Here is a 27,240-nt window from a genome sequence, read left to right on the forward strand (position 1 = left end):
CACGCACACACACACACTTGTCTCAGTGGTAGCATTGTCCCACACGTTTATGGATATAGCACCGAGTCTGCCATTGCGCAATTGCACGCACAAACTTCGGTCGTTCGGAGTTTACGTACCATTAGGGATGGCGATCGGCTGCCTTTAACAAAAAATAATGCATAGGCCTACCTGTGTCTGCAAACACAGACTAGCCTTGTGTTTCCTGTGGGACCATGGGATTTGGCAAGAGGAGTTTCACACTTACACAGAACAGATTAGTCAATGTGATTTTTAAGGAACATTGCATGCTACTTCAGATACATAAATTTTGTCTTAATGCAAAATTTGATCATGATTCTTCCAAGTAAGTTCATAAAATCCCGTCGGGGCAAATCCAAAATCTTGTGAAACCCCTCCCACGTGGCGTACGATGAAAATTATTACTCACAACTTTGTTTATTGTTAACATGCATTGTAGGCCCTACTCATCAGCTTGTAGAATACATCTGACTCATTTTACTTCAGTGAACATGGTTGTACTTCCAAAACCCAAACACATGTTGTAGAAATGCTAATGGGAAATGTGAAAATTACCAACGAGTCTGCTTGTAAGTGTGAAACCTTCTCCTGGTAGGTTGTGGGCTGTTGTGGGACCAGAACTAAACATAAACACTCTTTTATCACCTCCCCTTTCACATCCACCCCTTGGTGAGCACTTATTCATGGGAGATGCTGTATTGTGTGTGGTCTGTGTTTTACCAGGGAGGTGGACTTGGAGAGAGATTCCACCTCCCTGGTTTTACCATGTAGGCTACAGGCAGTATGGAGTTCACTCTGTAAACTACAAAGCTGTATATTTTCACAACATACAATTGTAGATAACAAGGTTTATTGGTCATTGCCAACAGTGTTTAGCTAGCCACTGCCAACAATGTTTAACTAGCCACTGTCAACAATGAAGGACAGTTAATGTGTTTGCCACTGAAGGTAGCATTGGTAGTGACCAAGGCCCTTTTAATAAGTTTGGCATTCACCTGAGAAGGTCAACACCCCTGAAATAATAAGGGTAAAGGAATTAATGGGCAGTTGGTTTATTGGTAGTTCTCTGTCTCTGTCTATCTGTACTATACCAAATAAGCTATTTTTTGTATGGATTGGATCAAATGATTTGTGATCCTTCAGCAGGAATTTGTGCCAAGCAAAATTTCTGAAAATTAGTTTTTTTCCTCTTTCTCTCTTTAGTATGAAAGACAATATAGGCTAGTTCCAAAACACCTGAAAATTATCCTCTGTAAAAATCAATATTGTGCAATACTACCACCCCCCCCCCCCCCCTCTTTCCGCTGGCACTGTTCATGATCCCCATACCCTCTATAGATCAAGTTCACATGACTGGGAGCATTAATGTCCCCATCTCACAGGCAATTTACACCAGCACAAGGACATCAAGGCCCGAATTCACGAAGGTGGTTTAAATTTAAACCATGGTACAAATTTAGACCATGGTCTAAAATAAGCGTTAAATAGGCGTACCAATACTTGCGTGCATCAATGCACGTTTTTTTTACTGGATGGCTGTTAGCGTACGCAATCTGTCAATCATAAATGCGCAGAAGAAATATACGTAAACCATGGTTTAAATTTAGACCACCTTCGTGAATTCGGGCCCAAGGGTCCTGTTTACCTTTGGGAGCAGTGATTTAAAAAATGTTCAACATGTCACGTTTGATGCATAGGTCGGTTGTATCACAAAACATCCTACCATATATCATATTTGCAATAAAGCCTAAAATACAAGGAGATATCACTATTTTTCTCATTAAACCATAACTGTCGACGGTTTAGTCTGGGAAATTTTTTATTGTATTGTTCACATTTTGTATGTTTAACATCATTTAACATCGATTATACTTGTTCAAATTTTTACATTGGTTGTTTCTATTCCCCACTCACATTTTAGACCTATTTTGAAGCACTAATGCTGTGTTTTTGTTTCATCTGCAAATGGTAAATTATGCCTTTAAACTGCTAGCGAGGTGGGATAAACACCACTTATTTTGAGTGTGAAAGACGACTAAAGTTTTGTGGTGTCTTAGCCCTCTATAAATCAACTTCGCGCCACTGGGGAAAAGCGATTTCCCATCTCACATGCAATTTACACCAGATCGAAAAGAAGCCATGCCATGTGTTGCCATACCATGTTCAAGTTTAAGTTTATCTTGGAAGTAAAAATCAAAGATAATGTGTCCATTTAGAAACCCTGAATCATACGTATTTTCACTTGATCTCAATAGACACATGCTGCATAAGGCATGATCATGTTATGATTAATATTTTCAGTCAAAGTCAATAGAGTATTGCTTGTATAGAAGCCTTGTTCACACTTTATAGGGAATGAATCCTTTGACCATGATTTATTAATAATTCAAGTTTGTGTTTGTCTTCATCAAATTGATAGGTCCCTATGGACTTATCATAGACTGAATATCTGAATCTGAAATATTTGGGCATGCAACCCTCCTCGCTCTGAAATGTGAAACTGCAAAATGTGCGAAGACTTCCTCAATCGTGTGTACGGATGATAATTCTAATAGTAATTTTATTTGTAATTGTAATTCTGCATTGCAATCATTTTTCTTGACCTATAAGAAAACAGCTATAGGTTGTTGTTGTTGTTTTTTTGCCACTGCCTTGAATTCATTTGTAGTAGCTGTACGACATATCCAGAGGATATGAAGAGTTTGTTCGCAAAAACCGATAAGTCCATTTTTGACGATTTTGAAGTACAGTCTCAGTCATAAAGTACAAAATAATACCTTTTAAATGATATATTGGTCACTACATATAAAGGTACATTTTTGAAGTTATGGTCAAAAGAAGCAAAAATTTTCTTATTATTCTCTTTATTTTTCTTGACCTTTAATCGCAAATATCTCCATTTGTCAAATATGGACTTATCGGTTTTTGCGAACAAACTCTTCATATATATGCTAGGGTCAACATTGATATTTGACAATAACTTCCACAATTTGGCTGTCTCTTCTCATGATGCTGACTCCAAGACGTTTCCTGCATTCAATTCTTAAAAGGAAGATAAACCCCAAGAGCAATGTGGATTGAGTGAAAGCAGCAACATTAGTAGAACACATCAGTGAAAGTTTGAAGAAAATCGGACAATCGATGCAAAAGTTATGAATTTTTAAAGTTTTCGTGATGGATTCGTATGCAATCTCTTCAGATGGACACGTTGTTGCAATAAAAGAACAAAGAAATCCTCGGTTTAACGTGATGTGGGTTCTTTATTCTGTTACACAGCATTATCAGCGATATGTAACTGTGCATACTGCAAACTTGCGCTTGCTAGTGTGATATATTCAACAACTGTGTTGGAATGAGTGGTTCCTGTAAGATACAAGCAAGAAGAAAATTATCCATATAACACGCCATACAAATCAGTATACTCTATTTCAGCTCTACACAGAAATAGTAAGACGATAATGAATATTTTCTTTCTTTCCTGATAACGTAATTAAGGCCAGAATATTTAAACAACGTTTATATCTATTCTAACTAACTCATGAGAATGGCTGTGTTATCTATAATCATGAGTATTGCTGTTATGTATCTGGTATAATCTACAAGCAGGATAAACATAATAAACTTTCAATATTCTAAGTCAGACAAATCATCGTCGGTTAATAACCTATTTAACACAATCAATATATGTCTTGAATCTTATGATTGTAAACGCTCAATGCCACATCTCACATCAATGTCACTATAGGACGTCCTGTCACAAATTGTGCATTAATAACAACGAGCATTAGATTCTCCCTAGCAACCTTCTTGTGGTCTTAAATGAGACTATCAAAGAATCTACAGCTAGACATATCACTATAACTTCAACTTTAATATCCCTCCGCGTGCATGAACTTCGTGCGTGGAGCGTTCCTAACACAAATACCTTAATGATATACATACGCGAAAGGATATAATCCAACTTTTACGTTTCAACGTGAGCAATACATAATACCAGAAAATCCGTTTGAAACTCCACGGATTCACATTCACAATACTATCATGTCGGACCGTCCTCCGATAGGGAGAGGTCTTTACAAAGACCGTCCAAAACGTTCAACGTATTCTCATTAACACTTTCCACACCGCGGACCATGCACCACGCACGCTACACTGAACGTTAATGCAATTGAACAATGCACGGAACAAAAGACGCTAATACGTAGTACAGCGTATACGGCGATGACCTTGACCTTGACCTTGAACATACATAACCTTATTTCTCATTTACGGTTTTTCCTCTTATAGTCTTAACTCCCTGACCATGGAAGCTTTGTTTGTTCCTTAAATGATGCACAAATCATAAAGAAACGATTTATGACATACCTTGGATTGTTGGACTTCATCACATTGTCCAAGAAACCCAAACTGTAAGCAAACTGCTGTGGCCAACTGCTGAGCAAACTGCTGCTCTTGTGGAAGGACTGACCGGAACTCTTTGCTAACAATCTATAATTCAGACCCTAATTTTGAGACTCGTACTATATTGTATCATTCCATGACAGTTTTGGTGTTGGAACCGCTGGATGAGGAGACTACTAGAGGTTATGACGTATGAATGGACAACAATACCAAGAAAATATAAAGAAAATTCTACAAAAATCCATTTTTCATGAAAATTACAAATTCCATCAACTTGATATTGACATATGTTAAAGGACAAGTTCACCTTCATAAACATAAGGATTGAGAGAATGCAACAAAATTAGTAGAACACATCAGTGAAAGTTTGAGGAAAATTGGACAATCGATGCAAAAGTTATGAATTTTTAAAATTTTTGTGTTGGAACCGCTGGCTGAGGAGACTACTACAGCTTGTGAGTCATATGCGTACAACAGTATAAAGAAAATATAAAGAAAATTCAACATATTTTCACTTTTTTCGCATAATAAAAGAGCACTTGACTTGCCTCTTTCTAAAGGCAGGGGGAATAATATTACCCATAACTGCCAGTCGGTAACGAGTCGGGGAATGTGTACTTTTTTCATAAGATGAAATTTTGTGAAATTCTCTTTATATTTTCCTTATATTGTTGTACGCATGTGACATCTAAGTTTTTCACACACTGCAGTAGTCTTCTCATCCAGCGGTTACTGCACAAAAACTTCAAAAATTCATAACTTTTGAACGGATTGTCAGATTTTCCTCAAACTTTCAATGATGTGTTCTACTAATATTGCTACATTCTCTCAATCCTTATGTTTATGAAGGTGAACTTGTCCTTTAAGGGTAGCAATTATTCCCCCTGCTTTCTGAAAGAGGTTGGTGCATTGCTCTTTCATAATTCTAGAAAAGTGAATTTTTGTTGAATTTCCTTTATATTTTCTTTGTATTGTTGTCCACTCATACGTCATATCCTCTAGTAGTCTCCTCATCCAGCGGTTCCAACACCAAAACTTTAAAAATTCATAACTTTTGCATCGATTGTCCGATTTTCCTCAAACTTTCACTGATGTGTTCTACTAATGTTGCTGCCTTTACTCAATCCACATTGCTCTTTGGGTTTACCTTCCCTTTAATGCTACTTGCCAAAAGATAGATGACCATTTCCATTTAGGCAGCCATGAATGCTTAGATTAGATCTATATCAATGACTAAATGGCCTTTGATTGCGACTGATTAAATGAATGGTGACAACAACAGATTGAAGTCTAGAAGCCAGACTGGTGGTGTCAAATAAGGTCAGATGCTCAACTTTTCAAGGACACCTACCTGAATATCAACACAGACTGTTCATTGAGAATCGTAGTCTATTCCTTTCAGACTGCATGTATGATATTTTGCTAATGTGGCACCTGTGAAACTATAGTCGTATATGTGCTACATTAAAGATAGAGGAAGAAATATTTTGAGAGACTGTGAGAATCATCCTATTTCTTTAGTTGTATGAATTTGTGGTTTTCTTGTACTGTAAAGTCTGGGCATTCAGTTATTAGGCATTTTGATAATTGGGTATGCTTGATCTGATGACATTATGTGAAATCTACAGGAAATTTGATTGGATGTGGTTTGTCACAGAATGTGATAAGTTTATATATCAAATCTGGTTTTACCTTTTTAAAAGTTATCTAGAACACTTTTTTTTGTGGTCCAAATTTAGGGAACCTACATTTTCTAGAATTTAAAGATTTGCTGCACGAGAAACCCTGTAGACCTAGAATATGCTCCTCACTTTAGTTCTGGTAGCTTTGCAGTGAAAGTTGGTGTTTATACAATTGTAGTTGGAAAAAAAATCCTAGTAGGTAAGTGTGTAGAAAGTTGGCCAATTTGATAATTCCTTCATATTATTTGCTCTTTAGTTTTGTATCCTCTTCTTTGTTGAGACTCTACCGAGGCACATTAGTAAAATAACCTAATAGACACAAAACTTCTTTTCTTGGTAAACACTTTTCCAGAGGATGTACTTTCTGTTTTAATGAGGAATGTTATTCCATGTTTGTGCTGAATGACTGTCTGGGAATTTGGTGATGTATAAACATGGCTGTAGGGTAAAGGCACCCTTCACCATTTGCAGATGAAACAAAAACCCAGCTTTAGTGCTTCAAAATAGTTCTAAAATGTGAGCTAGGGATATAGAATCAACCAGTGTAAAAATGTTTATAATCAGTGTAATCAGTGTTAGGTGTTGTTAAAGGTACAAAATGTGAACTATAGTTTTCTTGAAATTATTTTCCAGAATATTACTGTCTACAGTTATGGTTTATTGAGAAAAATAGTGATATATCCTGACATTTTAGGCTTTAATGCTACATTTTTAAATGGTAGAATGTTTTGTGAAATAACTGACCTACACCTACATGTATGAATCTAATGTGATAATGAATGTTTTTGTTTTGTTTTTTGTTTTTTGTTTTTTTAATCACTGAACTCCCATTGGTAGGCCTATACAGTGGCTTGAAGTGTCCTGGGCATGCTTTCTGAGAAGATCCAGAAGTTCGAAGAAATACTTTGGTCCTACAGACTCACCTCCTGTTTAGACGCAAGCCAGTTTATATACCAAAACTTGATAAAGACATGATGTACAAAGAATCATCATATAGCCGACAGATCTTTCAGACGCTATTAAATTTCGAGTTCTTGTTCGAATGATGCTCTGACCATTGTTTCGCTATACGTCGTTTCATTATACGTTGTTTTGTTAGTCAGCATTCAGACATAATGAAGTTCATCGTTCAGCTATACCATTTTGGTATAGAGCACTATACCGTTCTAGTATAGATTTTTTTTTCTTTGCGTCTGAACACCCTGTCACTGTACAGACAGAGAGAGATAGAGGTAGATGGATAGATAGATAGATTAGATAGGTAGATAGATAGATAGGTAGTTAATTATATAGATAGATAGAGACATAGGCCTACATACATACATTAGAGGGAGAGAAAGAGGAAGGGAAGGAGAGGAGCACTTGATCCAGTAGCAAATAATTCAGACTTGCCTTTGCAGTACTGACGTAAAAATTCTTTAAAATATTTTGTCATGAAATAGACAAGTAAATAGGAAAGAAACAAAACAACTTTTTCATGAATTGGTACTTTGAAGGAATGAAAATTCTGTCCTGTATATTATTGTCAGAAGAAATTCATTTTATCTTTTTCAAATATTACCCTCAAGTTATAGGCCTACTGGATGAAAAGTTGGTGTTCACACCTGTTCGGCAGAGATTAATGTGGCTTAATTCTTATGCTGAAAGCAGCTTAACCTAAACTCTCTCATGGGACTTGAAAAAACAGATGTAGGCCATGCAGCTTACTCTAGTTTTGTATTCATCTTATATAGTTTGACAGGAGACCTCTATCCTACCAAGGGGTCAGTTTCGGTTGCATCAAGAAGCTCCTTGGTTATATTGGCTGACCAATGCCACTAGCATTTCTTAGTGACAGTGTGACCCAGCAGTGACCTTGACGAAGACAGAAAGTAGATCAGGTCCAAGTTGCATGTGGACAATAGCCACATTTACACAGACAAAAAATAGTGGGGTAATGATTGCATTCCAAATAACAAGATTTCATTTATTTATTTTTTTGATGGCCAGTCAGATGGACAGAATTATCCTGCTTGTTGCAAATCACAATAGTTTGTCTTCCAAACTGCATTTGTCCAAACTCTATCAAAATGGCGATCATTGCTCCCTGTGTTTGTGCGGTTTAGACCGTAATGCAAATCCAAAAATTTGTAAGCTGGTAATTAGCCTACATGTATTAAAGTGTAAAACTAGTTTTTGTGGGCTCCTTTTTTTTTGTATATCTGTGCAGTGGGAGTTTTTGAGTACTAGTACCTCACACGACTGCCGGGATGTAATTATGAGTCTTTTGTTTCCTGTGTATAAACTATCGTCAAAGCAGGAGAAATTTCTTCTTTCACCTGAAAATGTCATTGAACTTGTGTACAGCTAAGTTGCTTTTCATAGTGGATTGGGCTAAGGGAAAGAGTGTTTGGGCTGTAATTCCTCTCCATGTCTTTAAATTGTCTTGGGAGTGAAATAGATGTTTTCTCTGTTAACCCATTGAGGACAGTTTGATTTTGCTACAACACGCATTTCACATAGACACCTGCCCAAGTATACTCGGGACTCATCCTCAATGGGTTAATACTGTGGTATTTTGAATTTCATGACTACTTCTGCTTAGCCTTCATGAGTAATTAGTACCGAGGCCCCAGCAGAACTTTTCTTCACAAAGCAAACAGCTCCACTTATTAGGTGATCCGAGTATCCTCTCGGATCACCTTCTGTATCTGTACTGAATCTTTCTTCTTTCTTTGTTTCTTTCTTTATTTCTCCTCAAAAGTTGTGCAGAGGTTAGCTCAGAAAGTGCATTGCCTCTCAATGTCAAACTTACACCATATATGTATCATGTCGCAAAGACGACAGCGCAAGTAAAATCATAGTGATCAGTCGACCGTGACGTCACTATGACGTCATTATATGAAAACACATTTTCATTCATATCTCATTAATGGAATGGACATTTTCAATGAAATTTACGTCACATATATTTCAAGTCAAGCACATTTTACTCATATTATCAAAATTCATATTTATTATTAAAACGTGCGCGTACGCGCGCGTTGAAATATTTGTATGCTTCAATCGAGCTCGAAATCTTTTTGCACACGTTTCAGACCATTTAGAGCATTTTTTGAAAAATTGAAAAAATTGGACGGACGCGTACGCGCGCGCACATATACGCACGCACAGGTTATATGGAATAGAAATTTCCCGTTTTTTCACATTTATCATATGCCTGAAATGTCAAGGAATATTTCTTCCAAGTTTCAAGTCAATCCGACTCAATATGACGTCATACGGGCCCGTCAAAGTTGAAATTCCGCGCGCGCGTCAATGGCGATATACAATGCAACAATGCCAAAAAACCGCCAATTTTAAATCCGATTTTACTCGTCAGGATGGACGGTGACCTCCCATTTTCTTTACATATTTTGAAAGCTGATGAGTTGTACATATCATTTCATGGGTTGGCGATACTGAAAAAAATGATTAAAAGATATCAAATTTCTTAATAAAGTAAAAAAAGTAAATTTTCAAAATGACGTCATCAAATTTCAAGTTCACTCGAGCGTATCTCGCTTATCCTTTGCCAATTTTCACCCAGTTTTCAGTATGTTGTAGCTTATTAAATGTACTTTCATATTTATAATAACAAAAATTTGATTGGATGACGTCATCACCTCGTAAAAATGGATTGAAAGCATCCTTGTAAAATTTGACCAGTTTACGTGTTATCTCTATGGGAGAGCAGTTTTTCTGGAAGTGAAAATTGACATGACTATCTTTTTCGAGCACTAGCACACTTATGCTTCGGTGAATTTCTCCCAGATTTCGATATGTTGTAGCTGAGACTTTGGGCTATCGTAAGTGTGCCCTTCATTTTTTCATACGGTGTCGGAATTACGTCCAAAAACGTGGTTGAAATTAAAGCTTATCTTCGATGTATTTTCATATTAATTTCCTTTTGCAACTTTCTTTGCAATAGCTCAAGAAAAACAAGCCCTATCTACCCAAAATTTCGCACATGTTTAGTTCATGTTACGTACATCATTTCATAAAATAACAATTACTTGATCGGATACAATCTTCGGTATGTAAATTAGGGTCAAAGGTCATAAATGGTTCATCCTGTATCTAAGTGAATACATGTCCTATCTCTCCCATATTTTGCACACGCAAAGATCATGTTACAAGAATCATTTCACAAAATAACCACTCTTTGCTCAGATGTCATCTTGTCTGTGCAAAGTGAGGTCAAAAGGTCATATGTACTTCTTTCTGTTTCTTCGTTATGACGTGTTATCTCTATGGGAGGGAATTTTTCTAGATGTGAAAATTGACATGATTGTCTTTATCGAGCACTAGCTCAATTACCCTTTGGTGAATTTTTCTCAGATTTTAATATGTTGTAACTTAGACTTTGCGCTATCGTTACGTGCCCTTTGTTTTTTCATATGATGTCGGGATCATGTTAAAATACTTGGTTGAAAGTAAGCTTATCTTCGATGTATTGAGATATTTCTATGTTTCTGCAACTTTCTTTGCAATAACTCAAGAAAAACAGCCCCTATCACCCCCATATTTTGCACATGTTTAGCTCATGTCACGTACATTATTTCATAAAATAACAACTACTTGATCGGACAATATCTTGGGTATGTAAATTAGGGTCAAAGGTCACATATGTTTCATCCTGTATCTTGGTGAATACATGTCTTATCTTTCCCATATTTTGCACACGCAAAGATCATGTTACAAGAATCATTTCACAAAATAACCATTTTTTGCTCAGATGCCATCTAGGTTGTGCAAAGTGGGGTCAAAGGTCATATGTACTTGTTGCTGTATCTTCGTTATAGTGTATACAGATTTGGTACCAAAGATGGCAGATATGACGACCTTTTCTAAATGAGAATCCAAACATCACACGGCCAATGTCTCTGAACACAGATGAAACCTGTCATGGTCATGCCTATTGCGATCAGGACTTGAATCATTGATTAAAAAAAAAATCGGATCACCTTAATTTGTCAGTGATGACAAATTACAATCTCTAGTTCCTTTGAAGTTTTGTTATGTGAGTAGTCTCACATACAAGCCCTGGTTTCAAGTTGACATTGTAAGATCATAATCACGCAGTCAGCCTTGGACATGATTCATAATGAGGTCTAGCCTGTGAGACTACTTTTAAGACGTTGTCCCCACTAATGTTGATGCTTAGGTAAACCATGAAAGTGGGAAGTGGCTAGTGTAATATAATTTTGTAATGGGATAATTTCTCATTGAGACCAGATCTGGAATTAGAAATCCCCAGTGGAACTTTGAGGTTGATTAGACGCACATTCCTGACATACCTCATCAATCAAATCACACTGCAGAATGGGTGTGTTTGTGGTGGTGGATGGCTGCAAAGTCTGCAAAGCCTTTTTTACACTTGTGTTTCTTAACCCTGTACTTTCTCTGACCCAGGACTATCGTTAGTCCCGTACCAATTTTTTCAGCTTTTTACACTCGCCAATTAGTCCCGTACTAAGCTCTTGTCCAGAGCTAAGGAGAAAATTGACCTTTTTACACTCGTATTTCCTAGACCGGTACTTTCCAAACCACATGAATATTCATGATTACGCTGTGTACTGTACACGTACACGCAAGCACCGGCAGCACTTGATTACCTCGTTTCTGATTGGTCAGTGAGGGTCGGACTTCGTTTCCGTCGCTTAGCCCAGGATTATTTTTTCGTTCTGTTTACACTCACTTGCTTGGCACCGCAATTGCGGTGCTAACCTGCTATTTTGCAGGGCCAGATCGTACGGGATTATCGGTGGGGCTAGCCCACTTTGGTAAAAACGAGTATAAACAGAAAGTGGGCTAAGGATAGTCCCATACCAACGGTGGGGCTAAGGCCCCCCCTTAGCCCCACCGTTGGTACGGGACTAAGCAAAAATTTACAAGTGTAAAAGGCCCTCAAGTGTATCTGTCATATCGATACTGGAACATACCTAGCTTCACTTCCAGGCTCTGTTATTTTTCTTCATATCACCCTCATGTGTCATTATCATGTGGTGTACCTCATGATCTAGATAGCCAAGTCTTTAAATTCTGTCTTTTTTTTTTACCTACACCGGTAAAAAGCATGAAAAAAAAAATGTCAGTGGTGGCAGAGCAAATTGCCAGTAAATATAACTCGGTCTGTCTTGGCATGACTTGGATCATTTTCCTAACCCTCAAATAAAAGAAAGAAAAGATATCTCAGTTGCCAAACTTTGTGACATACGTTCCAATTAGGTTTCTCTTTCTTGTTATACATTTATCATATCTTTTTATAACATCTTGATTCTTTATCATTTCTCATACTTTCACAATTTTCCTGCCCGTACATATTGACAAGAGGTTGACAAAGTATATAGGATATGATACCTTACTTGCCAAATTTTGTGAAATATATTCCAATTAGGTTTCTTTTTCTTGGTATGTATTGAGTCGTATTACTTTATAACATCTAGTTTCTATATCATTTCTCATACTTTAACAATTTTTCAGCCCGTCCATATTGACAAGAGGTTGACACCTGAAAAATGCACACTCAGATATGAATAAGCAATACTGGATAAACAATGAAAGACTATCACTCTGTGAAATTGAATTTGGAATATAGACCTGCTTCAAACCACTGTTTTCTTGAGAACCTGACCTACTTTTGAAATGCTAGTTTTGTGGTGCAAAATCAGTAAAACTCTCTCATTGACAATGAGGAAGTCCATATTACTGTTTGATAGGAAGGAAGATTTATGCTAATTTAACATCATGTCCACAAACAGACCTTGTCCTTTCAACCTCTCTTGCCTTGTAACTGATGAAGGAGAGGAGAACATCTGAGTCCTTAGCTGGAGATAAAGTCTAAAAGTCAATAGCTTCATGACCTTTGCCCAGATACATTGTCCGTGTTTCCAGCTGAATGTTCAATGTCAGATTGAATAAGGGACTGTAGCTGTATAAATGCATTTTGCATGAAATGTCACAACATTTCTTTCTACTTGTTCTACCTCAGGTTGTGATGTCTTCTGGATCTAATTTAGGTATGATATATCCCATAAAAAGTGTCAACACTGTGTTGGATCTTTTGTCTTGTCCTTCTGAATCCTCTCATCTTTTATCACGTGAAGGATGCTCAAGTTTTGTTTTGTTTTGTTTTGTTTACATTTAGCCACTTGACTTCTGATTACATTAATGATATCTTATTGTCATACCTCATCCCCCACTTGTTCTAGATGTGCTTGAGCATGAACAGCTGGGAGATGTGGAGGTATCCATAAAAGGTAGGATGTGCTCGATTTAGCCATACATGTTCCGGTCACATCATAGAGCTCTATTCATGTGTTAACCAACTTGCATCATCCAGCTTGCCCGGTATGTCACACCAGAGAAGAGCTGTTGAGTGTTTTTGCTCTTTCTGTTGACTGATTTGTCTGCATCTTTTCCCCGTCTCTTCTCTCAGGAGCAGCAGGCCAAGGAGGTGGAGGAGGAGGTCCTGCTGTCTCCACCCCTCCCAAGCCAGCGCCCAAGCCCAAACCCTTGTCCAGGATACCATCAGGTTCCATCACTCCCCCAGTAGTCTCCAAGGTGCCTCCGAGCCCATCAACAAAGCCCACTGTCCCGGGGAAGCAGAAGCAACCTCCACCTGTTCTGACGAAGCCCAAGCCAGGATCGGTGCCAGTGCCTCCTTCGCCGAAGCCAGAAGGAGCGATTGTGTCCCCAAAGCCCAAGGTGCCCCCACCATCGTTGAGCCCCAAGCCAAAACTGCCTCCAGCCAAGCCACAGTCACCAAAATCACCCCTGGCCACTTCCCAGGCTGGGCTGACAAATGGAGGATCACCACCACCGGTGAAACCAAAGGTTCACAAGCCTCCAGTCAAGCGGAAGTCGTGGATTACTTCTCCACAGCAGTCCTTTGAGTCGCCAAACTGTCCTCCCGAAGTTAAAGCAAAGCCAGACTTGAGTAAGGATCACAGTAATGAGCAAAATGGTGAAATTGACAGAGATGGCACATGTTTAAGTGATAACAAAGTTGAAGCTGCTCCAGTTGTTAAGCCAAGGACATCAGTCACAGCTGATATAGCACAAACAATCACCAAGGACATTAGTCCAGCTGAAGAAGCTGGTGCAGCATTAGGTAATGTAAGTTCACCTGAACGTGAAAGTGCAGGTAAGACACTAAGTGAAGAGGAATCAGTGAGTCAAACACCTCAATTAACTGAGAATACAGACTTGGCTGTTGGAGACGGTGCAATCTCAAGCAGTGACAGTCCGCAGGTTCCAGAACCATCACAGGAATCTGTGCCACAAGCACCTCCAAGGGACATCTTGAAAAGCAGTCCAAGTTCAGCAGTCTCAGAGGACACAACAAACTCGGCAGATCAGGACCATCCTGATCCAGTGGCCCTACCTTCACTTCCCCTTCCAGGCCAAAGCAGCAGACCTGGAGGCACTGAACCAGGTGGAGCTGATGCTGTTTCTGCAGAGGACACTGTGGAAGACTCCTTGACACCCAGATCTGAGGAATCCTCCGGAGATCTCCTGGAGACAGAGTCTAGTCTCACTCGAGGAGGGTCAGTGGCCAGCACCATCTCTGTGGCCTCTTCTGTGGACTCGTATGACGTTTTAGGTAAGTTATGCTTGAGAACCTTTTCCATGTTTGAAAGCATTGCATTTCAATATCAGTCACTGGCCTCTGCCAGGAAGTGTCCCAAGATATTTATGTTTTCAGGTTGTCTTTCTTTCCGTCCTTCCATCTTTCATAGACTGCCCATCTTCTCATCCTTCTGTCTATCCATCTTTCCATCTTTTCATCCATAATTGATTGTGTGGACAGCATTACTTTAAGATTTGTTTGAGATATCCTAATGAAACTTGGCACAATATATACATGTACATATGAGTGGGCAAAGTTGTGTCTATCAATTGTGCACATGCTCAAGATTAAAGATCAAATGTCAAAGTGAAGTTCTTAAATTTTCACTATTTCCCCAGTATCGATGCAATGCCCAAAGGTATTTACTTGAAGCTTAGCATAGACAAGTCTTACCAGATAAAGATTTCTCTAGGGAAAAATTTGGGCCATATTGGTTAAGGTGTTAAAATGTAACAATTTCCATATTTTGAAAATCGCTCAAAGTATTGGCATAAAGATCTATGTTACCAGTTAGAGATTACTTGAAGGATTGTGGCAATGGGGTCATAGGGCAAGGGTGAAAATGCTCAAACTCCTAAATAATTGCTCTTTTAAACAATTTTGCCATCCATCCAAATGAAACCTAGTTCAAGGAAAGTGAACACTCAACACATTTTTTACAAACATGTCATTTCAATTATTTGTGAATTTGTATGTGAAACTATTGGCTCACATTGTCAAGAGGTACTATTATAGACTTAGTGGGAGAACCATGCAATATGGTGGAGGCATACCAGTTGCCATAGAAACATTTCTAGTTTTATTCTGTTCTCCAGAATCAGCCTTTTAAACATTGTTCCCACTTTACGTAGAACTGTTAGCCTACCACAGTCGAGCAGGAAGGAGATGTAGCACACAAAAACAGTACTTTGTAGATCCATTTCAAATACCACAGTAACGTGCTTCATTAAGAATGAAAAGTTTCCTATTTTTGTAACTGTATAGCCTTTGAAATTCATGCAGGAGTTGGTTGTGGTATTTAAATTCTAGTTTTGGAACAAATACTAACTTTCCCTGTTTCTGTCTACAGCCTAATAGTAGACACTTTCCTGAGATTTATACCCCAAAATATACTTTGATGTGTTGCTCAGCTTGAGACACCAGTCAATTTTGTAACAACCTTAAAAGTGGTAGTAAGATACTAGATTTTCTAATAGATGGTGGTACTGATTCAATCTCTCCCATTGTTCCTCTATATCTATCATGAAGGTTATAGTAAGTCTGCCAGTTCATTCAAGAGTCAGAGGTCTTCGCACTCCGTCCGTAGCGTGGGCAGCAGCAGGCGAGGGTCAGACAGTGAAGACGAGTGCGGCACATTTGACATCAACCCCGAGATACCAGAGGAGGAGGAGGAGGAGGACGGGGAGGAAGAAGCAGAGGGCCCAGAGAGCCAGGAAGGAGGAGATGAAATTCGTGGAGTGTCGATTCAAGAGAGGGAATCGGTGCAATCCAAGGCTTCCCTGAGCAACGAGGAAGAGACGCAGGACAGCACTCCTCAACCTCCGGCTCCTCCACCAAGGCACAGTTTAACTCTTGACAATGCCAGCAAGCATGTGCTTCTCAGGTCTGTAGAGAAAGATTCAGTGTCAGGTGATGATGAGCAGCTGAGAGTCTCCGAAACTCTGGAGTCTTGTGATGATCAGTTCAAGAACATATGTGGTACAGCTGACCCTTTGACAGAATCATTCACTAAAGCTCATGCTGGAGAAGGGCAAGTGTCCCAGACGAGCAGTGAACCTCTAATCGCTGAGAGAGAAAACTCTGTCTGCCTTGCGATTGGCAGTGATACATCATTTCAAATCAACGGCGTTGTTAGTGACAGACTCGGCATCGATGACAGTGCAGAACCAGTTGGAGAGGATACAAACAAGTCTGAGGAAAATTTATCAGGGACACAAGAGGCAGAAGAGAGGGAAGTTAGAGAAGCAGTAGACAAGGAAGAAGATCCAGGAGAAGGGGAAGAATTTGACGAGATGGGAAAGCGGATATTTTCTTTCTCGAGGAAGAAGAAGAAGAATGCACTAAAGTACTCCGCTGGTGAGTTCCATGAGCAGTATGAGACATCCAGGAAAGGTGGAACATCGCAAGATGACACCAAGAGTAAAGATGTGAAGCAGAAGCTGAAAAAAGGGAAGAAATCAGAACCAGAAGTAGACGATATTCGTGATGAAGTTAAGGAGGAAATCTTTGATGAGGAAAGGCCCTGCAAGCCACCAAGACTGCGCCCCTCAGCCACAGCGGAAGAGCTTGAAGTTGGACGATCATCTGTGTCAGATGCGTCCACCAGCCCACTCCCAGGAGAAAGGGAGAGTCCTCGCCCTCATCCCCCACGTCCCGCTCCAAGGTTATCCCTCACAAACATCAATGTCACAGATGACAGTAAAGATTCCTCCAAAGATACTGCTCCAGTTCCTTCACCAAGAAAAAGTTTGTCATCAAGAAGTACTTCAACCAGTGAGATCTCTCTGCCAACCAGTGTTCTCCCTGGTGATAGAGCTAGTGTGGTTGGGGATGAAGTTTTCCATGAGGAGCAACCCGTGATGGCCGGAAGCGTAGGTGCAATTGTGACCAGGGTGGATACGGATGGTGAGGAAGAGATGGTCATTGGTGGCTTGCCATCAAGTGCAACACAGACTGCCTTTGCTGATCAGGATTCAGTCACCAGTTCCTCGGCAGCTGCCACAGAGGTGGAAGAAGCATCCAGTGCTCAGGTCAATCAGACCTTCCACCACTTTGCTACAATTGAGCCAGTTGTAGGTAATGTGCCAGAGGCAAGTCATCCAGCCATTGAGGCAGAGACCGAGACCAAATCAGCAACTCCAGTGTATTCAGATTCCTTGATGACCAGTGACAATCCATCCATCTCCATCAGTAATGCTGAATCGGAGCCCCGCCCTGATGATGCAGAATGTGGCGAGCGGCCTCCTGACCATCCGACAGAGAGTGCGTGGAATGAGATGGCCGCAGTCAAGGTCGGTGTGACAAGCATGCCGGAACCTCTTGTGCCTGAATTCACTCACATTGAAGGTGATTCCTCGACTTCCAGTACAGCGTCGTCAGTAATTTACGGTCCTGCCGCAGAACCCCTGGCTGAATCCTTGGCCAGTGCAGGCGATCAAAGTGAGAAAAACATTGATGTGGGAGATGCAGAAGATGAGGATGAAGACGATGATGATGAAGATGAGGAATTGGATGACACCAATCTGTATGACCAGATAGATATCTATGATGACAGCTACAAGAAGAAGGACTGGAAGTACCGCGAATCCGCCGAGGAGCTGTCATATGCAGCTCAGCCAGTTCCTGAAAATGGTGAGTTCACTTCTTTGTATAGGGGGAAGTTTCCCCAAGCATAGATGAAGATTCAGAGATTGGAAGAAATTTTGCAAACATTCTTTGATAATTTGAGAAAAATTGGACAATTACCTCCAACGCTTATGAATATTAATGACTTTTGCTCAATCAAATAAGGCAATGATTTACAATGATTACATTACAGATTTGACCAATAACAGAATAAGGAAGTCTGCTTTAGGGTCCATTAAAAGTTGTATACTGCAACGCAACCTGACAAGAGAATATAAACAGCTCCGTGATTTACGACATCACTTTGCTCAATTAAATGCATGTGACTTGCCAGTATCTTTGAGGTTGCTCCCTGAACCATTCCTAATGTGATGAGTGATTGTTGGCAACCCTGCTGAGATGCAGAACTGTGAAATTGGCCCCTCATAACACCAGTCATTGCTCCTTAACTATAATTATGCCATGATGTAAATCCCATGTGTGCCACATTATTCTGAGACACCAACATAGTCATGTTTTGAAGAAACAGTCTGCTTTTCAACTCTCTGTATAAAGTTAAATAATTTTTGTTACCCAAGACATGTAATGAGCAAAGTTGTAAAGAAATGCCAAGCTTTGCTTTGATTTACTATCACAAATTTATGATTGTGTTCCTTTCAACTGACCAGTATAGCTACATTATGGAAGAGGCATTTCTTTTGCACACAATACAATGCCAGAAACTTAGAATTTACTTGCAAATCCAGTAGGGGACATGGCTTGATCGCCAATCATCACATGAAATCAAGCTACCTGTGGCAGGAATGGAATCACAAGAAACACTATCATTGTACAGTAGCATTTGGCGATTTATTGATCCATTTGGATGGCTTTGTGTGTTTGAGCAGAATATGCAAAGTTGCATGCCGTCGACTGAGTCGGGCATGCGAACGTGGCACGTAAAGAGTAAACAGGAAACATTTGGTGACCCGTCTCTTGTTTTTCGGCTCAAACAGATGCAGAAGCAGCCGAGGCCAAAGACACGATCAGCGAGATCTCGGGATCGTCGAACTCCACCACCGCATCGGAGCTGGAGTTCCGCGCCAGCTTTGGGTCACGCCCACACCGCATCCAGAGAAGAACAGGCTCAGAGGACTTTGTCAGACTCTCCAAAATAAGTGAGTCCTTTGGAGCTCATCCGATGAGTTTACATAGCTTTGAATTTTGATTTTGATTTCCTCATTCCCTCTCCCAAAAATCATCCAGAATAGTAGCCATGCCCTAAAAGTTCTTCATCCAAGCTGTGGTATTCGGTGCGTACTTAAGTCAAGACTGTGCTAAATGTGACATACAAGAAGGAGAAGTTGGTCTTAAATCAAGCTGTTTGGGATAATTACTAGAACTGCAAAGTCAGATTCCTGATTTTACAGGAGAAACGATGACAAATTAGATATCTCTTCATATCTGAACAAGAAACTATGAAAGTCTCCCTAAATTGGGAATCCTTGTTTTCCGTGTAAATGCATCTGACACACAAGTATGGTTATCTCTCTGATTGCTGTTGGTAGTCTCCTTGACTGTTAACCCGTTGAGGACAGTTTGATTTTGCTACAACACGCATTTCCCATAGACGCTTGCCCAAGTATCCTTGGGACTCGTCCTACATTGTAAATGGGTTTAATGTGAACATTTTGACAATCCTTTGTGTATGATGATGATGATGAAGATGATGATAGTGATGATAGTGATGATGATGGTGATGATGTTGCTAGTGATGGGGATGATGATGGTAATGATGTTGATGATAATGATGATGATGATAATGGCGATGGTGAAGGTGATGATTATGATGATGATGGTGATGATGGCAATGATAATGATGATGTTTTGCTTACCTCTAAGGTCGAGAGCGCACTGTGACACTCTACAGACAAGATGGCACATACGGTTTGAGAATACAGAAGAGTAAACCTGTGGTAATCACCAACCTGGATCCAGGTGAGAGTGATTCAGCAGTCAAGGGAATTTCACAAAAATTCATTTTTCTTGAATATTCAAAGCCACTATAGCTAGCTCTTCCCAGAAGGCATAGAAAATGACATTTCCAAAATGACATTGACACATCTCAGTAACAGGTCAGGAGAATAATTATGCACTTTTGATGTTTGAAAAAAATATGTGTGAAATTCTCTTTATGTTTCCTCCGTATTATTGCACTGTTGTAATAAATAGCATGAATTATTGTAGAGTTTCCAGTTGTACCAAGCTTTGTATTTCATCTATTTCTCATGAATACATTTTCACAGTAAATTCTATGTTTTGTTATAATAGCCTTGCTATTAAGTTAATACAGAGCTACCAGTTATGTCTTTATAGTAATCACTATATTCATTCTGAAAAACAGAATAAGGACATCTTTCTTTTTTAAGAGAAATGTTTTCACTATTTTCTGAAATTCAGTTTAGTGTGCTGCAGTGAGCAATTTTCCCTCTGAAATACTGAAATGATGTTTGCATTAATATTATCTCCCCCCCCCCCCCCTGTATATCAGTATTTTTGTTGGTTTGTTTGTTTGTCTGCAGAGTTTGACTGCCCTGTATCATTTCAAAAATCTGTATCAAGTTTCGTAGTGATTGTGCACCTTAAAGGGATTGTATAGTATTGGTGGAGATGAGGATTGGGCTTTTAACTTCATGCAAGATACCAAGATACCCCTTATGAAATTATACAGAGCATACCATTCTAAGAGGAATTCCAAGCTTATATGATGAAATTCGGTGTTGGAACGGCTGAGATATCCAAAAACAAAGTAACACAAAGCGATCCTAATAAACGGTGGGTCCCACCTTTTATTAGGATTGCTGTCTGTTTTAGATATCTCAGCCATTTCAAAATCAATTTTCATCAAATAAACATTGAATCCCTCTTAAAATTACATGCTCTTTCATATTTCATGAGAGCTTTCTCATTATCTCACCAAAAAATGTTAGAAACCTGAAGTTAGGTCTCAACCAAAACTGTACAATCCCTTTACAGCTGGTTGTTATAATTTGCCAACAGGTGGTCCTGGTGAGAATGCAGGATTAAAGGTGGGTGACATGATCGTTCGGGTCAACGGCAAGGATGTGAGGCAGGCCAAGCATTCCGAAGTGGTTAAGCTCGCTTCAGAAGGTGAGAATTTCACCGAGCATAAAGTCAAAATCAGTCAAGAATTGATGTTGTTCTCAATTTCCTTACAGTGTGATGCTTTTGTTGAAATGTAAATCATTGCATCTTGCATCATTTTTATCATTGAATTTTCTGTTGTTTGTATTTTTAGACTTTGAGTTTGAATTTGTATGTCTGTGAATGCAGAAATATACCAAACCATACCAATAAATCATTAGCCGCATTCACACGCACGAGATAGCGGGTTACCAATTATGCTCAAAAACTTAGTTTTTTGCAACCATTCAGATGCTCCAAATTAGCAGGTTAGTGAACGTGCTCAGAAGCTATACTTTTTTTGCAACTGTTTACACGTACAAAAATAACTCACTAATTTGCTATCGACATATATGTAACTGCCAAACTTGCAAACTTGGGCAAGCAGTACACCCCACTGCCTGCGCTTTTCTTTGCCCATTTTTTTTTTTTTTTTTTGCGCTTCACGAGTGGTATGGTTTGCGTGCTGTTGTTGTGGTGCACTAAAGAGGTTATGGACCACTTCGTGGAATGCATGATGCTGTGATGTGTGCAGTGAATGATGGAATACAGTAACTCGAGTCTATTTGGTTGACTGTTCACATGTACCCGCGAGGCAAATTAGTCCCCTAATTTAGAAATAAGAGCATTTTTTTAACATCATGCTCATGATCGCGCTAATTTTGGGGTTTTTTTTTTGTGTCCACTCGTGCAAAAAACTCACGTTCGTAAGCGGCTAACAAAACTTGAGTTTTGTAAGCCGCTAATTTGTGTACGTGTCAATCTCTCTATTGTTTGACAGCTGAGGAGCCCCTGGTTCTCGTCGTCGGTACAGTGGTGTGTAACAGCCTGAACTTTGCCGGAGACAAGATTATCATGAGTGGCTTCATGCACAGACAAGCCTCCACAGGTGTGATCAAGCAGTGGCGTCGACGCTGGTTCGTCCTCAAACACGACAACTGCCTCTACTACTACAAGACGGAGACGGTTAGTGGCCGGCTGATGATGACAGCCACCAGGGGCAATCTATTTACTCCTTAGGTCTTCCAGGGACTGTGGAGTTGTGTTCTCAGCATTACGTAACAGGCTGCTGGATGTTATAGCTATAGAAGTTCATAAATGTATAATATCCTAATGCAGCCAGGAGTGTTGCAAAATGTTAATCACTGTTCAAGATCGGAGTGATAGTATTTTGGATATTCACAGAGTTCATCATAAGACGTATTACTGATAAGACAAGTGAAAAAGCCGACAGCAACTTCATGTTGGCTGAAATCTCTTGTGATGGAAAGAACAAACATGCAGAATTTTGCTTTTGTATATTTATTGTATCATGTATGTTTCATGCTCAAATATAAGAATTGAGAACTTTGCATATCATTGACTTACAGATTGCAGGATCAACTGAGCTGATATTGACTATCGGTTCCAAAGTCTATTATTCAAATAACGAAAAAGAATATTATTACAATAAATTTCAGTTTTGCTAGGTGTAGGCCTACTTGGTTCTGTAGAAGGGTTTAAAAAAAAGAAAGAAAAAGAAAATTATATGTTTTTTTTTCATGTCTTGACAGTAGAATATAAAAGCATACATGATTTTGGAGGGACCTTTACAAATTAAGGTGCACTTTCGGATAATGCACAATGTATCTCTCCATACTCACTTCACTACAGGAAGCCTCTGTGATTATTGTATGTGAATGTAAGCAGCGTTAGAATATTAATGAGATTCAGTGAATGAATGCAAGCATTGTAGTATTTAGTTTCTTTTCAATTCATTTTGCCATATATATTCGAAACTTGCATTTTGTAGGCCTACTGGTTAGGAGTGGGTTTTTTTTTTTTTTGGTACTGACCACATCAAAGTATATTACCTCATCTTATGTAACATGTGTACCTGTTTCATGTTTCATGATTTTGTCTGTATTCTCATACTCCAAAAGGGGTTTGAAAGAGTCCATAAATCAACTCAATTCAACTCAAGTCTGCTCATCACAACACAATGCAACACAACACAACACAACTCAACACAACACAACACAACACAACACAACACAACACAACACAACACAACACAACACAACACAACTCAACTCAACTCAACTCAACTCAACTCAACTCAATTCATCTCAACACAACCAAACTCAATCAGCTCAACTCATAAATCAACTCAATTCAACTCAAGTCTGCTCATCACAACACAATGCAACACAACACAACACAACACAACTCAACACAACACAACACAACACAACACAACACAACACAACACAACTCAACACAACACAACACAACACAACACAACACAACACAACACAACACAACACAACACAACACAACACAACACAACACAACACAACACAACACAACACAACACAACTCAACTCAACTCAACTCAACTCAACTCAACTCAATTCATCTCAACACAACCAAACTCAATCAGCTCAACTCATCTCAACACAACTCAACTCAACTCAGCTTATTCAACTCCATGTCACCTAATTCACCTCAACAAAATTCAACACAACTCAGCTTGTGCTAACTCAACTCAGTTCGATCCTCTATCTCTACAATGCGTATTTGTTTGTATTTGCATTACCAGGACATCCTGCCGCAAGGAGCCATTGTGTTGCAGAACTACACCGTTACCAAGGCTAGGGATGCGGGCAAACAGTTCTCCTTCAAGCTGACCAAGGTCGGGGCTCGCACTCACTACTTCTACACCAGCAGTGACGAAGAGATGAGCAGGTGATTTGGGAGGGTTGAAAGAGAGCTGCCAAGTCTTCCTGATTCTGCATACCCCCCCCCCCCCCCCATTAAAATATATTTCTCTTAAAAGGGAAGTACATCGTGAAAGTTGGTGTGCATGAATATAAGCAGAAATATGAAAGAAACAGGACACTGAAAGTTTGAGCTGATTCTGATCAAAACTAAAAAACACAAGAAGTTTGCAGTTCATTTTGTGGTTTGCAGTTTCAATATATGGTCAAACTGCAAGTGCTAAAGTGAATGCAGCCATAACTTGGAGCTCATTAGAAAATATGATTACCAGGGCATGATCAGTCGTCAAGGTACATTCTGCTACCCACAGAGCTGAGTGGGAAGTACTCTTGTGGAATAAAAGTTGTGTTCTACAAGCGAAATCATTCAATATTTTTGGTCTCAAAATACTGCAAACAGCTTGTCATCCTGGCCAGCCTGGTAAGTTTCTTGGTAGACCCTTTCAATGTATTGCAGGCAGATTCCAATCGATAAAAGATGAATTCTGAGCCCTTCTTATACTCTGTTTTGTCTTTAACGTCAACTTCTTTGGCCTTTTTCTTACTTCTCCCCTCAATCAGGTGGGGAAAGGCCATCAGTGAGGCGGCCAACCCTGAAAGGAAGTCGGACATCTGGCTGGACATCAGCACCCACAACGTCAGCCTACCAGCCCTCTCCATCAAGGAACCCGAGTGCCAGGGCATCCTCACCAAGTGGAACAGCAAGATGCGTAACCCGCGGCGACGGTATTGCATCCTCAAGGACGCCTGCCTCTACTACTACAAGGACATGAATGCTCTTCAGGCTCAGGGTAAGGTGATGTTCCTCCATGAAGCAGGATTTATTACCATCACTTTCATCCTATTGGTGGCAAGTGACAATTATAAGATGAGATGCTTTTATAGTATGCCACACATTCTACAAGCACCGTACCTTGAGAATCAGAATGTGATGATGTAAGAATCACAGTGAAGGAATGAAAAATATGGTGGTATAATCCTTTTGGATGAAGCAATTTGAGCATTCCTACTTTTAATAGAGATAATGTGCGTCACATAATGAGCAAATACAGCACTCCACGGCCCCATTTCATTAAAAAAATGTTATGATAGCACCTCTTGCTGGATTGGCAAATTCCTATAGCAACAGCCAATCAGGAAGCTGGATTCTTGTTGTTACCATGACAATTGACATTCCAGCAAGAGTTGCTATGGTATCAACTTTTTATGAAATGGGCCCTGATGTGCCCATCAGTATACAAAGCACAGTTTACAAGTAGGTAACTAGTTAGTGAGGTTATACTGGTGTACTCACACCAGCACTCGAAATCATTTGTCTCTAGGTGTGGTCCATCTCCATGGTTACAGTCTCCAGGAGATGGAGCTCAAGGGCAAGAAATTTGCTTTCACTCTGAAGCCGCCTTCAAGTGATCTCAGGGAGTTCTACTTCTGTGCCGACCACGAGACGGACAGGAAAAGGTGAGTTTGTTTTATACAAGACAGCAACTTCTTGTCAGAAAATATAATGAAGACTCATAGATAGAACTCATCATCTTTGATTGACATCCATGGCCATTGTTTACACAGCACAGTCATACTATTATCAATGATAGTTAATATTTATGATGGGCAAATTAGCTCCTATCTCCGAGTTACATTCACATCTTTCATCGACAGTAGGACTAGTACTAGTCCAACTACTAGCTACTCTTGATGATAAAGTGCAATGCGTCTTGTCCAATCACCCGTACACCCCCCCCCCCCCCCCCCCCCCATTTCATGCATAAGGTGCATTCGTGTGAAAGTGTTTAGTTTTTGGTGCAGTGCTTTTGGGTATTGCTGTCATTAAAGTTGGCTAACTTAGAATTAATTTAAGTCATGGCAGCTCTGTGCAAACCTTACAAATAAAATCTCCCAGTGGAAGTGACATTTTTCAATGTGAATACAACAATATCATATCCTGGTTTGCTGAAGGGCATAAAACATTTAATTGTCTTTCTCCAAAATGGAAAATTTTGTTCTCTATTTTGGGGAAAGACAATTAAATGTTCAATTAAAAAATTTTCATGAAGCATTTTATCTGACAAAGTTGTCAGACAAATATGCTCTCAGCCAATCAGATACAAGAATTTCAGTAGCTTGTAACAGTTTGTCAGAAAAATATCCGACCAAAATGCTTCATGAAATGCCCCCCCTGATCATCATCTCAATGATGAAATTCACAATGTTGATCATGTTTATTGTCACAATAGAGTGATATTACTACTGTCAGGATTGTAAACATTGCCCGTATCAATATTTAGTGCTTGTTGTCGCTCTTACTCAACTCTTTGCCCTGTCTCTGTGTTAATGTTTATCAGGTGGGTCGCAGCGCTGGCCTCATCAATCGGACGCTGGATACAGACAAACGTACCAGATGATGGTGAGGACGACACGGTGGAGATGATTATATGAAGAAGAGTTCCATGAATATGTGGTATTCCGCGGCTACAAAGAGACAAAGTGGATTCATTTGAAAATAGTGTGTGAATGTTTTAACAGACTGCCCCCCCCCAAAAAAAAGGAGGTAATACTCTGTAAAATGGCTATTTTTTAAAGGAAGTTCCAGTTGTGGCAAATGTCACATTCGTGCAGTTACCACGGCAACTGATCACTGCGGCCTGACTGATTGTTGCCTGGGCAGTGCCATATTCAGAGAAATTGTTGCTGGCTACTGTTTTCGTAAAACATTTGATTTTTTAAAAATAGTCTGCTGGTGGGGGGGGGGGGGGGGGGGGTGGGGGATTTTGTCTTCTTTTTTTCCTCCAGATTACCAACCTCGCTCTTAATTGTGCTGGGTGTGAGTTATTGCCATATTTGAGTCTGGTGGTAGGGAAGCTAGACTTTACACCTCCTATAGTAGTGACCTTCTGCATCTCAACAAGTGGAAGCTTGTTTCATGCTCTATAATCACATGCATATTTTGTTATGCGAGTGATTATACTCTTTGCTGTCAGTTTTGTCAACAAAACTAGAAGATCAGTTCGCAGGAGAAAATGCCTGACATCTATTATTGTTGACATCAACGTTTTTAGTAACAAATATATTTCTGAAATAATGCACTTCAGTTTGAATGCTTTATAAACAACTCTTTGATAATTTCACAGTATTGACCTTGGTATTGACAGAAGAAAAGAATATAATGATTTTGCAGAAATGCTTTCCATGAGCACTATTC

General features: G+C 39.6%; 1 protein-coding gene across 1 annotated transcript in view; it reads left to right on the plus strand.

Annotated features, from left to right (window-relative positions):
- The window catches only part of LOC139731956 (uncharacterized), a 47,874-nt gene extending 21,390 nt beyond the window's left edge, over positions 1 to 26,484 (plus strand). Inside the window, exons 3-12 of the mRNA XM_071642827.1 lie at positions 13,564 to 14,730; positions 16,006 to 18,108; positions 19,098 to 19,259; positions 19,984 to 20,079; positions 21,142 to 21,252; positions 22,067 to 22,251; positions 23,867 to 24,012; positions 24,606 to 24,835; positions 25,367 to 25,502; positions 26,384 to 26,484. Of these exons, the coding sequence (XP_071498928.1) occupies positions 13,564 to 14,730; positions 16,006 to 18,108; positions 19,098 to 19,259; positions 19,984 to 20,079; positions 21,142 to 21,252; positions 22,067 to 22,251; positions 23,867 to 24,012; positions 24,606 to 24,835; positions 25,367 to 25,502; positions 26,384 to 26,477 (4,430 nt within the window). The 3' untranslated portion in view covers positions 26,478 to 26,484. The remainder of the gene's footprint in view (positions 1 to 13,563; positions 14,731 to 16,005; positions 18,109 to 19,097; positions 19,260 to 19,983; positions 20,080 to 21,141; positions 21,253 to 22,066; positions 22,252 to 23,866; positions 24,013 to 24,605; positions 24,836 to 25,366; positions 25,503 to 26,383) is intronic.
- Positions 26,485 to 27,240: the final 756 nt, after the last annotated feature.

This window comes from Diadema antillarum, unplaced genomic scaffold, assembly GCF_040938485.1.
Source record: "Diadema antillarum isolate AM-2024a unplaced genomic scaffold, OU_Dant_1.0 seq00000389_RagTag, whole genome shotgun sequence".
Lineage (NCBI taxonomy): Eukaryota > Metazoa > Echinodermata > Echinoidea > Diadematoida > Diadematidae > Diadema > Diadema antillarum.